Source organism: Nanorana parkeri, unplaced genomic scaffold (assembly GCF_000935625.1).
Source record: "Nanorana parkeri isolate BGI_ZX_2015 unplaced genomic scaffold, ASM93562v1 scaffold820, whole genome shotgun sequence".
Taxonomy (NCBI): domain Eukaryota; kingdom Metazoa; phylum Chordata; class Amphibia; order Anura; family Dicroglossidae; genus Nanorana; species Nanorana parkeri.
This window is the reverse complement of record NW_017307088.1, coordinates 116,355-129,282: the sequence shown is the minus strand read 5'-3', so window position 1 is coordinate 129,282 and position 12,928 is coordinate 116,355. Positions and strand designations below refer to the sequence as shown.

The 12,928-nt window shown below is 49.0% G+C and overlaps 1 protein-coding gene across 1 annotated transcript in view; it reads left to right on the top strand.

Moving 5' to 3' along the window:
- Positions 1-8,710: 8,710 nt before the first annotated feature.
- LOC108794189 (protein phosphatase 1 regulatory subunit 12A-like) overlaps positions 8,711-12,928 on the top strand; it is a 29,984-nt gene continuing 25,766 nt past the window's right edge. Inside the window, exon 1 of the mRNA XM_018565190.1 lies at positions 8,711-9,036. Coding sequence (XP_018420692.1) covers positions 8,779-9,036 — 258 coding nt within the window. The 5' untranslated portion in view covers positions 8,711-8,778. The remainder of the gene's footprint in view (positions 9,037-12,928) is intronic.

The following is a 12,928-nucleotide window of genomic DNA, read 5'->3' as shown; positions in this document are numbered from 1 at the left end:
GCAGGAGGGTGGAACCAGCGGGACGTTTGAAAGTTAGAAAAAAAACCTGCAAAAAAGATAGAGAAAATAAAGGAAATTTTTTTTAAAAAATCATACCGCCAGGGAGGTATAAAAACCAGCGTCGAACGCGCGTTTCACTTAACTAGAAAACGAGCTGACAAAACGCGCCTATAGTACGCCCAGGTGTGAACCCAGCCTTAGGGATGCACCAATACTTTTCAGATACCAGTGCCGATACTTGGCATTTTCATGAGAACTACAGGGGTTGCAGTGGTTGCTGCTGGGAACTGGCGGAACCGGAGGGAATTTTAAAAGTTAAAAAAAAAAAAATCATACCGCCAGGGAGGTTAAATGTCAAAACAGACCTTTACCCCCTTTCACTAAAAATCACATCAGCTCTGCTGATATGAAATCATCTTACATTCATTAGTAAAATAAATATATTTTCTTTTACTTACAAGTATTGTTTTTTCTTTAACTTCCTGGTCCTCTTAGGAATTAGTTATGTAATGTGCCCAAGAGTTGCATCCTGGAAAGGTCAAATCAGCAGAGCATTCCTGGGTAATCTCATCTGTAATCTCACAAGCTCTCACAGAAAGGCGGTTTCCTCCCCTGAGATTGTGTGCATGGTCACATGTCCTAGTCACATGTGCCAGAGTTCCAGGAAGTAAAGGGAGATGCATTAATCTGCCCTTAGTAAAAATGGCCACTGAGAAGAATAAGGAGGATAAGAAAAATAAGGTATGCAAAGAATACAAAGCCAGCAATTATCTAGAAGTATCTGTTTGTAGATTGTCATTACTAAACATTTCTAAAGGTGTGTTTGTTGTAATTTCAAAGATATGGGGAAAGTTCCCCTTTAAGGCCCCATTCACACATGAGATTAGGGCTATAGGCAAATTTCAGTGGCAAAAATCTGCGGGTTCCTGTGGCCAGAATGACAGCTCTGTGCAAATAGCTGCTGCTGTTGAGCCTATACAAAGCAAAGAGTCTGACAGTGGCTGTTCAGATGTAATTGGACATCTACGGATTACCTGCGGTTGAGGCTAGATAATGATCACTTGATGTGTCCAGAGATGACTGTCTGTCCCTAACCACAGGTAATCGGCAAACCGCAGCTTTGTGCCGCTGTTATTCACTTATAGCCCTAATCGCAAGTGTGGTTGAGGCCTTAAAGGAGAATCAATGGGAGAGTCAAATTTACTGTCCCCAATACTTCGAGCTGGTGTGGGACATTGTAGCTGTCATACGCTGGCCCTATACCGAGATCTGAGCGATCATGTAACTGATCGCTCAGCTCGTGGGTTCCTCCCTGCCGAGATTGGTGACTGTTAATCTCTTCTCCCTGCAGGAGTTCCCCTCTTCATTCCTCCAGCCATCATTGGAAGGACAGACAGGAGAGGGAGCTCTGGTTATATAGAAGCAGAGCCAGCTGTCCATCAGGCAAACGGGTAGTAGATTCTGACAATATTGTATGGGATAATTCCTGGCTGCATCGCGGCTCAGTGCTGTCAGCATATGTTGACTTTGGGGGTCACAGGAGTACAGTGGTACCTCGATTCACGAACACTTCGGTTGGCAAACATGAAGTTCGGCAAAATTATGCTTCCGTTCGCAAACTCCGCATCCGTTAACGAACACAACCGCAGCCATCTTCCCCGCTCTGACACATGGTCATGGCTTCCTCTAGTCGAGATCGCTGTCTGATCACAGCTTGATTCTGTTCGCGACCAGAATTGTGGAACGAATGAAGTTCGTGAACCGAGGTACCACTGTATATTAGTAAATTTACTCCTGAAGAGATGTAAAGCCAAAAAAAGGTTTGGTTTTACTTCTCTTTATAAGGACAATTGTACTGTTCATTCAGTTGTCTTTTACTTAGTCTCTCACCCCCTGAAAGCCGCAGCCCTGGTAAACTACGTGACCTCATCGGCATCCCTGCCTGGCACCACACAGCCTTTGCTGTTCTCTTCCTACTATGCACATGTGCCGCTACCCCATTCATCCCTATAGATGAGCCAAATTCAGCTATAGGTACAGTTGGCCTTTAAGCATACTTTCTGTTCACTCATAATTGCTCCCCAGCACTTCCCATTGAAGTGGATGACGATGGTGTCACACGTGATCCAAGACAGATCAGAGGATGTCATATGATTTCAGGCAGCGTCAGATCCTGGAGACAGCAATAATATGCTGGTCAAAGTGCTGGGGGGAGTGGAGGAGGCAGAGAGGGAAATATACAATAAATGCACACTTATCTGTCTGGGACAGATGAAGATAAGTCTCTAGACAAAACCATCATTGGGTAAAATAAATAGGCAGATTAGAGGAACCATTTTCATCTTTATCTGTCACCGGTATCCTATGATTCTTAAAATCTATGCAGGTTTCAAACACTTCCATGGGGTAACACGGAATGTAATGATGCTGAAGGACATATTTCCTCTACTGAGCTGACTTCCTGTCTGTATTTTGTCACAGGTCAGTAAGCTTTATTATTTCAGTATATTGTTATATATTTGAAGGTACTTACGGTTGTGTGAACACTTTACATAAAGGGGAGCTGAACCCTGAAGCTGTGCCTAAAAAAAAAAAGAGCAAACGGGGCAAAATTGTTTGTGGTCTCCCTCCAGCTGATGTTTTCCTATTACTGACTTTCCAATGCCTTGTTCCGCACTGTGTCTCTGTATGGAGGCGGCCATTTACGTAAAGACAGAGCCTACAGCAAGGAAAAAGGTGAGCAGCACAGTAGTGACATCACCAAATCTCCCGACAGTAGTATTCAGAGCCAGCAGTGCCTTAGTTCTCACACTGCAGATATACATCTATGAGGATCTATGCACAGAAGTGCCTAGCACACTCGCATATCAGGAAGTACACTGCAGATATACTTCTATGAGGTTGTATGCCCAGGAGTGCCTAGGTACACTTACAAACCAGGAAGTGTACTGCAGATACACATCTATGGGGATCTATGCATAGGAGTTCCTAGGTACATTCACAAACCAGGAAGTGAACTGCAGATATACATCTATGGGGATCTATGCATAGGAGTTCCTAGGCACACTCACAAACCAGGAAGTGAACTGCAGATATACATCTATGGGGATCTATGCATAGGAGTTCCTAGGTACACTCACATGCCAGGAAGTGAACTGCAGATATACATCTATGGGGATCTATGCATAGGAGTTCCTAGGTACACTCACATGCCAGGAAGTGTACTGCAGATATACATCTATGGGGATCTATGCATAGGAGTTCCTAGGCACACTCACATACCAGGAAGTGCACTGCAGATATACATCTAATGGTATCTATGCATAGGAGTGTCTAGGTACACTCGCATACCAAGGAATGCACTGCAGATATACAGCTATGAGGATTTTTGCATCGGAGTGCCTTGGCACACTAAGGCCTGGTTCACACCTAGGCGTTTTACAGCGAGTTCCTACGCGCTGTAAAACGCTCAACATGTGAAAACCAATGATTGCCTATGGGCATGGTTCCCACCTGGGCGCTTTACAGCACGTAAGAAAGCGCTGCAACACGCCCAAAGAAGTACAGGAGCTTCTTTGGGGCATATTTGCCGCGCAAATCCATTGGGATACAGCCAGATAGCCCTTGGAAATGCACGTTTGGCACGCGTTTTTTTTTACTGCGAATCGTGGTAAAAACGTGTGGCACGAAACGCGCATATTCGCATACCTCTAGTGTCATTAATCCACCTTATAATGGAGATGAACAAAAGCAGACATGTCTGAAGTCCAGCCTGTGTGACAACCTTAGCTGCGTCCATAGACACAGTGAAGAAATGAGTGTAGACACAAAGAACAGGAAATGTGTTATTTGCAAGAGGTGAAAATAAGGGGGGGGGGGGGGGGGAAGCCTGAAAAAAAGAAAACTAATGCAGCCACATCATTTAAGGACTGGTAAGAGGTATATAACCTTTTTAGGTTTAGGTACGCTTTACTGACAGGTTCTTTTTAAATGAATTCCCACCCCCACCACCCTGAGCACAGCACATGAAAGGTTTTGTTCTGTGTGCAGCCAAGTCGTGTGATCTGTTTCCAGCACTTGTTCAGCGCTGTATATCCAGCCTATCAGATTTAGATTATTCGGTGTGAAAGCCGCATTCATTAGAAGGTTTGTGAAAAGATTTTTCATCAGAAGTGATATAATCACAACATGTGTGTGGGAGCCGTTCACCTCTGTGAGCACCATCTGCTTGTAGAATAATAGTACCGGGTGGTCTACCGTGATTACTCTGCATGTCCAAGAATAATATTTCTGTTACTATGGAACCATTATATTGTGAACATCTTCTATGAGGATTCAGTGTCCGATTCAACAACAGCTTTCATTCTAAGGCCCCGTTCACACTTCACGATGAGTGAATGCATGCATGCATACGTGTGCGGTTTTGCCGCTGTTGCTGCGCATTAGCCCATTCAAATAATGGGCTTCCACATGTCCGAGAAATGCAGCAGTAGCAATGTAGCTCATGCAGCATTTTCAGGCCCTGTTTACACTTTGCGATGCCTGGACATGAGTTCACATGAGTGTGGTTTTGCCACCATCACCATGCATCACCCCGTTCATTTTAATGCGCGACAAGCAGAGCTGCGAGCCTCACACATTTTTTTTAACAGGCTTTTGTGTGTGTTTGACGCGTGTCCATGACTTACTGTCAGAGCGGGGAGGATGGCCGCGGCCGTGTTCGTCACCCGATGTGGAGTTCGTAAATGGAAGCAAAATTTTGACGAACTTTCTGTTCGCGAACCGAAGTGTTCGTGAACTGAGGTATTGCTGTGTTTATTTTCTCTGTGTATTCAGCAGTTTGCCTAAGGCTCAGCTTTAAACACAAAATACACTATAGTTCACTTACATACTATTATGTAGGGGGTCTAAGCACACGGGTGATTTTTGCTTCAGCACCCAAAACCTATGACCACCCATGATTCCTCAATAATATTGCTGCACGTATGGAGTGTAGCATGGAATTGTGTGATCTATCGCTACTACGTACAACTGCATGTGTAGCCATCCCTAGTGATTAATGCCCAATGATCGCTATCAACCCCTAGGGCCATGTCACACTAGAGACAACTCTCCACCCACAGGATCATTATACTGGTCTATACAGGGTAGAGAAATACCTGTTTTCATGTGTCGCTCCCTCGCTGGCTGCATGAGCGAAATGTTGCTCACTGGTGACTTATATTGTGCAGCTTTTTCATCTCACAAGGAGGGACACCTTGCTCATCCAGCCATCAAGGCAGTGACACATAAAAGCAGGTGAATTGTTTGCATTTTTTTAGCGATCTTATCACTATGACGTTGCCCTTGTGGTGCTTTTGGTCAGAAGCAGAAAGCAGGACAAGTCCTCTAACTCTACAGGAACCAGCCCTAGGCACAGGAGGCATGCTACGTCTTGTGACTGGCAAAGCAGAGAAAGTGGCAGAGAAATGACCAGCAGGTAGTGGCGTCACAAGGGGGGTGCGGCCTGTAGCGGGTGACACCATCGGAGGGGGTGACACCAAAATGACTGACAGTCATTTTGGTGTCACCCCCCTCTGAAAAGTCAGGCACTTGGTCATGGCCTGGGGACGCCTGCCAGCAGGGAGATCTAAAAGATCTGCAGTGCTGAGCCTTTTGTTCTGTGAAAATCTGACTCCAGGCACCCTCATTTCTCTCACCATAGATGTGTTATTATGGGGTGCACCTATAAAACATTTGCACAGCTGTTCGTCCTGCGAAAATCTGACTTACATGTGCACCTCATTGTGGCCACTAGATGGAGCTGAGGAGCATAGGAAATTCCTGTGCTCATAGAAAAATTCCTATGCTCCTCACCTCCATCTAGTGGCCATGATGCGGTGCAAAGGTAAAAGTCAGATTTTCGCAGGACGAACGTCTCTGCGAACATTTTATGAATACACCCCGAATAACAGAACTATATTGAGGGAAATAAGTGTGCTTGTTTTTTTTTAACTTTAATTAACTTGACATTAAAGAAGAACTCCAGGCCGATAAAATGTTAACCCTTGTAGCTGGGCTACCCCCACACTGCAAAGGTTAGGTGCTCATTTTTTTCTAGGGAGCAAAAGGAACAGAGACATACTCACACAAACCATGATTGCGGCTGGCTCTTGGACTAGTCTCTCCTCCCCTCCGCGCCGGCGGTCTAAGGCCCTATACAGGGTACTGGACATGAGGGACATTCCATCACTGGAAAGGAGGATGAGAGAGGCTGGAGGGAGTGGTGTAGGAGCCAGCTGGGATTGTGGTTTGGGGGAGTATATCTCTGTTATTTTAGCTCCCTAAACAAAAGGAGCACTTAGGCCTTGCAGTCTTGAGGTATGCTCCTTCTCCTTCCTATGCTCCTAATGGCGGGAAAGCTGTGCAAACGGCATGTACCCAGCATATGACCGGATGGAAGTTTTATAAATCAGCCCCTTTTAGGGCCTATTCACACCAATTGCAGTGCGTTCCAGGGCGGTAGCTGCTGGAACGCACAGCATTCGCTCACTAAACTTCCCTCTTCGTTCTGGGGCAGTAGGGGACGTGGTGGTGCATTGAAGTCAATGGATGGAAGTTTTATAAATCAGTCCCTTTTAGGGCCCATTCAAACCAATTGCGGTGCGTTCCAGAGCGGTAGCACACTAAACTTCCCCCTTCGTTCAGAAGCGGGGCCTTGAAGTCAATGGCCACGCCTCCGCCTACAGTCCAATAGGACGCTTGGCAAAACATTGTCTGCGTTCCGTTCCACTGTGAACGCAAAAAAATGCTGCATGCTCTATTTTTTTGCATTCACAGTGAACCCAGGCAAAGTTTTGCCACACGTCCGATCACACGTGGCTGCGGTGCCATTGACCTCAATGCACCGTCACGCCCCCTCCCGCCCCAGAACGAAGGGGGATGTTTAGTGAGCGATTGAAATGCGTTCCAGCAGCTACTGCTCTGGAACACATCGCAATTGGTGTGAACAAGCCCTTAAAGGAATTCTATAGTCCTAGCATATCCTCTCCTGTTATAACATCAGCATTGTAATAGGAATACATAGTAGAGTTGTTTCTGATATTGCATATCAAAGCTTACATGTAAAAATCCCTTTTATGGAGTGAGCGCTGCCTTCTGTCTGCCCATCACTTTCACCAACTTCCTGGATTCCCAGTGTGCTTTGCGTCTCTTTCCCTGCTGCTTGATGCAATCTCCATTCCTCAAGACTACATACCCCATCATGCATTGCTTCCAGCAAGCAATGATAATGTTATGGATGTACTTATAAGCAGTGGGATAGAACTTATGGAAATTCAATATAGAAATACAGATTTATTTTTTGACCATCGATAACGGCTGCATTCACACCAGATGCGTTGGGGCTGCGCTGGCCATTTTTCCCCATGCATCCCCAACGCTAGACAAGGCAATTTGCCTTGTTTCAAATGGGCCTAGTGTACACCCCCATGTTGCAGTGGCGTGTGCGGGAATGAAAAAAGATCTGCATTCATGTAGTACTTTTTAGCTGGCCCTGTCCTGGAACAACCAAAGTGCCCATAGAACATAATGAAATGTCACTTGTGACATTTTAATAAAGTTCTAAGAAAAAAAAGGTAAACAATGCAATGCACTGACATTGACGCACAAGCATTGTGACTGGCAATGCACGCCAGCAGCTGTAGGTGTGAATTGGTCCTTTAGCCTGCAGTCATACGTGCACGTTCCAGGAATGCGTGCCACATGTGCACAAACCAACACCTTGGCGTGCATTGACAGAAACGCTGCAAAACTTGTTTGTGTTGCCATTGATTGCTAATGGCACCCCAAACGCGGCCAGGAAGACTCGAGTTCATCCTCAGCATTTGCATGCATTAAAATGCGCACAAATGCGGAAGCCAAAAACGCGGAACGCATGTCGCTAGATTTGCTACATGAATGTTTTTGCTGCATTTGCCATGCATTCAGGCCCTATTGAACTCAATGGGGATGCATGACAACACACACAAACGTGCACAAGCCTGCATGAATGTTACGCATGTTCCTGGAACGGGCAGGAGTGAATGTGGGCTAAGTGTTATAAACTCTGTGAGTGGAATTTATCAAAACTGGAGCAGACAAAATCTGGAGCAGCTGTGCACGACAACCAATCAGCTTCTCACTTTCATTTTAAAATCTTAACTGAAGAGAGAAGCTGATTGGTTGCCCTAAGCAACGGCTCCAGATTTTGTCTTCTCCAGTTTTGATGAGTTCCCCTCAATGTGAAAAAAATCACCTTCAAAATGTGTGTAATTAACTAATAACTAAATCCCCTGCCAAAGACAAAATGATAAAAGCCAGACTGAGGGGAACGAATTAAAGATATCTCAGACAAACTTTGTCTCAGCCGGGGCTCAGCCAATCAGTGCTTTCTTAACTGTGTGGGAAAATGAAAGCTAGAAGCTGATTGGTTGCTAAGGGCCACTGCACCAAATGAGCTAGGACTTGCCCTTAGCAGCGGCCTATCGGAGACTTGTAATTAATGATTGTGGTTGCTAAGGGCAGCGGCTTGCAGTCAGTTGAGTATATTCCATTAATGCGGGCGGTGGGTTTAGCTGTGTGCTGGTGTCAGAGCATCCTCCAGTGACAGCTCCCTCCTCCCCGATCCCCCCGGAGATTCCTCCACTGCCACCATCATCACCGTCTCCTCCCCCCGGCCTCTCCTCCCGCCTGCCTCCCTCCCTCTCCTGGCCTCTCCCGGTCCCCTCCTCCCGCCTGTCCCCGGGCAGGACTCGGAAGATGGCGGCGGATGATCGTGGCCGCTCGGACTCGGCTAAAGAGAAGAGAAAGGAGCAGCTGAGCCGATGGCTAGGCTCGGAGACGGAGCGATGTCTTCCCCGTGGCACCTCTCGCCGGGCCCCCCGGGTCCGCTTCGCCCAAGGAGCCGTCTTTATGGCCGCCTGTTCGTCTGGAGACCAGGAGGAGGTTCGGGAGCTGCTGGCGGCCGGAGCCCCGATCAATGGCACCAATGTGGACGGGCTGACAGCTCTGCACCAGGTACGGTCCCTGCTGGCATCCTCCAGCCTGGGGGTACGCACATCTGCTGGGAGGACACATGTTGCCGCTTGACTTATTCATTGGGTCAGTGGTAGGTCTGTGTATCCTGCACAAGCGATCGGATCGGGACACGATGGTGGTGACAGTGCTAGAGACCGGCCAGATTAGAACTTATTTGAGGTCCTGGTCCATGTTGGGGGGGGGGGATTGATTGGGCAGGGGGCTCCTTGGTTCAAAGCGGTCAGATCCTGACATGTATGGGAAGCTTTAGGCTTTATGCTTGGGGGACTACAAGAATCAGAATGTCTTGTAACCCCTTGTTGCTCCATCGAGGCACTAAAGCCGGCCTTACACTGCTCACAATTCCATCCATGGTCGGCCCAGTCGGCACCACTCCGTCCGATCTTTCCTTGTGGAAGGAGTCGGGTCGAAGATTGTTGGCCAAACAGTGACTGCGGCCAATCATCTGTGGTCATTGTTGGGGGCATTCTGACAGCCTGGGGCCCAGCAGGGAAGATTCCCCCCCCGCCAGACTGAGAGGTAGATGGGGAACAAGAGGGCTCATTCCCACTTCCAGTCTTCAGTAGCCACAGATTGCCCTTTTCTGTAATGGTGGCCACACACCTATGATGTGATTGTTGGAGGCAGATTAAGTGATTGAGCCGAATAATAATCACACACCAAAGACCTTTCCTCATATAAAAGACTCGTCCCCGCTGCTTCAGTCATCTCCAGCCCCTGGAACTATTCTCTGTGTGTACTAGTGAACCCATCACAGGACAAACCCTAGACCGGGGCTGGACAAATCCAAGGAGCCAGGTCGCCAATTCTCAAAATTTACAACCGGCGCCGAACTTTTGAGGTTTTCTGTAGTAAATGTCAATGGAGCCGGATCCTGGATTGGACAGACTGGCTCCTGGATTAGACAGACTGGCTCCTGGATCCCGTATTGATTTGTCCACCCCCCCGGCTTAGATGTCATTGTCCCCGGGATGATCACCTGATGGAGCTGTCAATGTGGTTCCATGCTGGTGAAGACTTTCCAGCAGATGAACCCGTTGGTTGCCCGTTGTGTTCCCCCATATTGATTGATCTCTAGCAGTGTTCCCCCCCTATTGATTGAGCTCTAGCAGTGTCCCCCCGCATTGATTCATTGCTAGCGGAGTCCCCCCGCATTGATTCATTGCTAGCGGAGTCCCCCCGCATTGATTCATTGCTAGCGGAGTCCCCCCGCATTGATTCATTGCTAGCGGAGTCCCCCCGCATTGATTCATTGCTAGCGGAGTCCCCCCGCATTGATTCATTGCTAGCGGAGTCCCCCCGCATTGATTCATTGCTAGCGGAGTCCCCCCGCATTGATTCATTGCTAGCGGAGTCCCCCCGCATTGATTCATTGCTAGCGGAGTCCCCCCGCATTGATTCATTGCTAGCGGAGTCCCCCCGCATTGATTCATTGCTAGCGGAGTCCCCCCGCATTGATTCATTGCTAGCGGAGTCCCCCCGCATTGATTCATTGCTAGCGGAGTCCCCCCGCATTGATTCATTGCTAGCGGAGTCCCCCCGCATTGATTCATTGCTAGCGGAGTCCCCCCGCATTGATTCATTGCTAGCGGAGTCCCCCCGCATTGATTCATTGCTAGCGGAGTCCCCCCGCATTGATTCATTGCTAGCGGAGTCCCCCCGCATTGATTCATTGCTAGCGGAGTCCCCCCGCATTGATTCATTGCTAGCGGAGTCCCCCCGCATTGATTCATTGCTAGCGGAGTCCCCCCGCATTGATTCATTGCTAGCGGAGTCCCCCCGCATTGATTCATTGCTAGCGGAGTCCCCCCGCATTGATTCATTGCTAGCGGAGTCCCCCCGCATTGATTCATTGCTAGCGGAGTCCCCCCGCATTGATTCATTGCTAGCGGAGTCCCCCCGCATTGATTCATTGCTAGCGGAGTCCCCCCGCATTGATTCATTGCTAGCGGAGTCCCCCCGCATTGATTCATTGCTAGCGGAGTCCCCCCGCATTGATTCATTGCTAGCGGAGTCCCCCCGCATTGATTCATTGCTAGCGGAGTCCCCCCGCATTGATTCATTGCTAGCGGAGTCCCCCCGCATTGATTCATTGCTAGCGGAGTCCCCCCGCATTGATTCATTGCTAGCGGAGTCCCCCCGCATTGATTCATTGCTAGCGGAGTCCCCCCGCATTGATTCATTGCTAGCGGAGTCCCCCCGCATTGATTCATTGCTAGCGGAGTCCCCCCGCATTGATTCATTGCTAGCGGAGTCCCCCCGCATTGATTCATTGCTAGCGGAGTCCCCCCGCATTGATTCATTGCTAGCGGAGTCCCCCCGCATTGATTCATTGCTAGCGGAGTCCCCCCGCATTGATTCATTGCTAGCGGAGTCCCCCCGCATTGATTCATTGCTAGCGGAGTCCCCCCGCATTGATTCATTGCTAGCGGAGTCCCCCCGCATTGATTCATTGCTAGCGGAGTCCCCCCGCATTGATTCATTGCTAGCGGAGTCCCCCCGCATTGATTCATTGCTAGCGGAGTCCCCCCGCATTGATTCATTGCTAGCGGAGTCCCCCCGCATTGATTCATTGCTAGCGGAGTCCCCCCGCATTGATTCATTGCTAGCGGAGTCCCCCCGCATTGATTCATTGCTAGCGGAGTCCCCCCGCATTGATTCATTGCTAGCGGAGTCCCCCCGCATTGATTCATTGCTAGCGGAGTCCCCCCGCATTGATTCATTGCTAGCGGAGTCCCCCCGCATTGATTCATTGCTAGCGGAGTCCCCCCGCATTGATTCATTGCTAGCGGAGTCCCCCCGCATTGATTCATTGCTAGCGGAGTCCCCCCGCATTGATTCATTGCTAGCGGAGTCCCCCCGCATTGATTCATTGCTAGCGGAGTCCCCCCGCATTGATTCATTGCTAGCGGAGTCCCCCCGCATTGATTCATTGCTAGCGGAGTCCCCCCGCATTGATTCATTGCTAGCGGAGTCCCCCCGCATTGATTCATTGCTAGCGGAGTCCCCCCGCATTGATTCATTGCTAGCGGAGTCCCCCCGCATTGATTCATTGCTAGCGGAGTCCCCCCGCATTGATTCATTGCTAGCGGAGTCCCCCCGCATTGATTCATTGCTAGCGGAGTCCCCCCGCATTGATTCATTGCTAGCGGAGTCCCCCCGCATTGATTCATTGCTAGCGGAGTCCCCCCGCATTGATTCATTGCTAGCGGAGTCCCCCCGCATTGATTCATTGCTAGCGGAGTCCCCCCGCATTGATTCATTGCTAGCGGAGTCCCCCCGCATTGATTCATTGCTAGCGGAGTCCCCCCGCATTGATTCATTGCTAGCGGAGTCCCCCCGCATTGATTCATTGCTAGCGGAGTCCCCCCGCATTGATTCATTGCTAGCGGAGTCCCCCCGCATTGATTCATCGCTAGCGGTGTCCCCCCGCATTGATTCATCTCTAGCGGTGTCCCCCCGCATTGATTCATCGCTAGCAGTGTTCTAGGAGCATATATTTGTGTATGACCAGTCTGGGATTGTCCCCCTTTCTGTATCCTCCACACCCCATATATTTTAATAAGTAACAAAGCACCAGAGTCTTGCACTGGCTGTCATGAGCATTGTCCTAGTGCTAGGCCCCCATAACGGCCACTTATATCCATATCGGGTAGCGTTCAGCTCCTGCTGCTGTCGGCACCACATCACACGCTCGCACATCAAATCATTTCTAGGAGAACTTGTCATCCTTTCGTAGTCAGCTGCCAGTAGAGACCACACACTTGTGTCAGCCTGCAGACCTTTGTCTTCTCTTTGCATTCCTCGCCCTCCTGGCATTTTTTAGTGTTTAACTGAAATGTTCCGCATCCACCAGCTACTTTTATCCCCC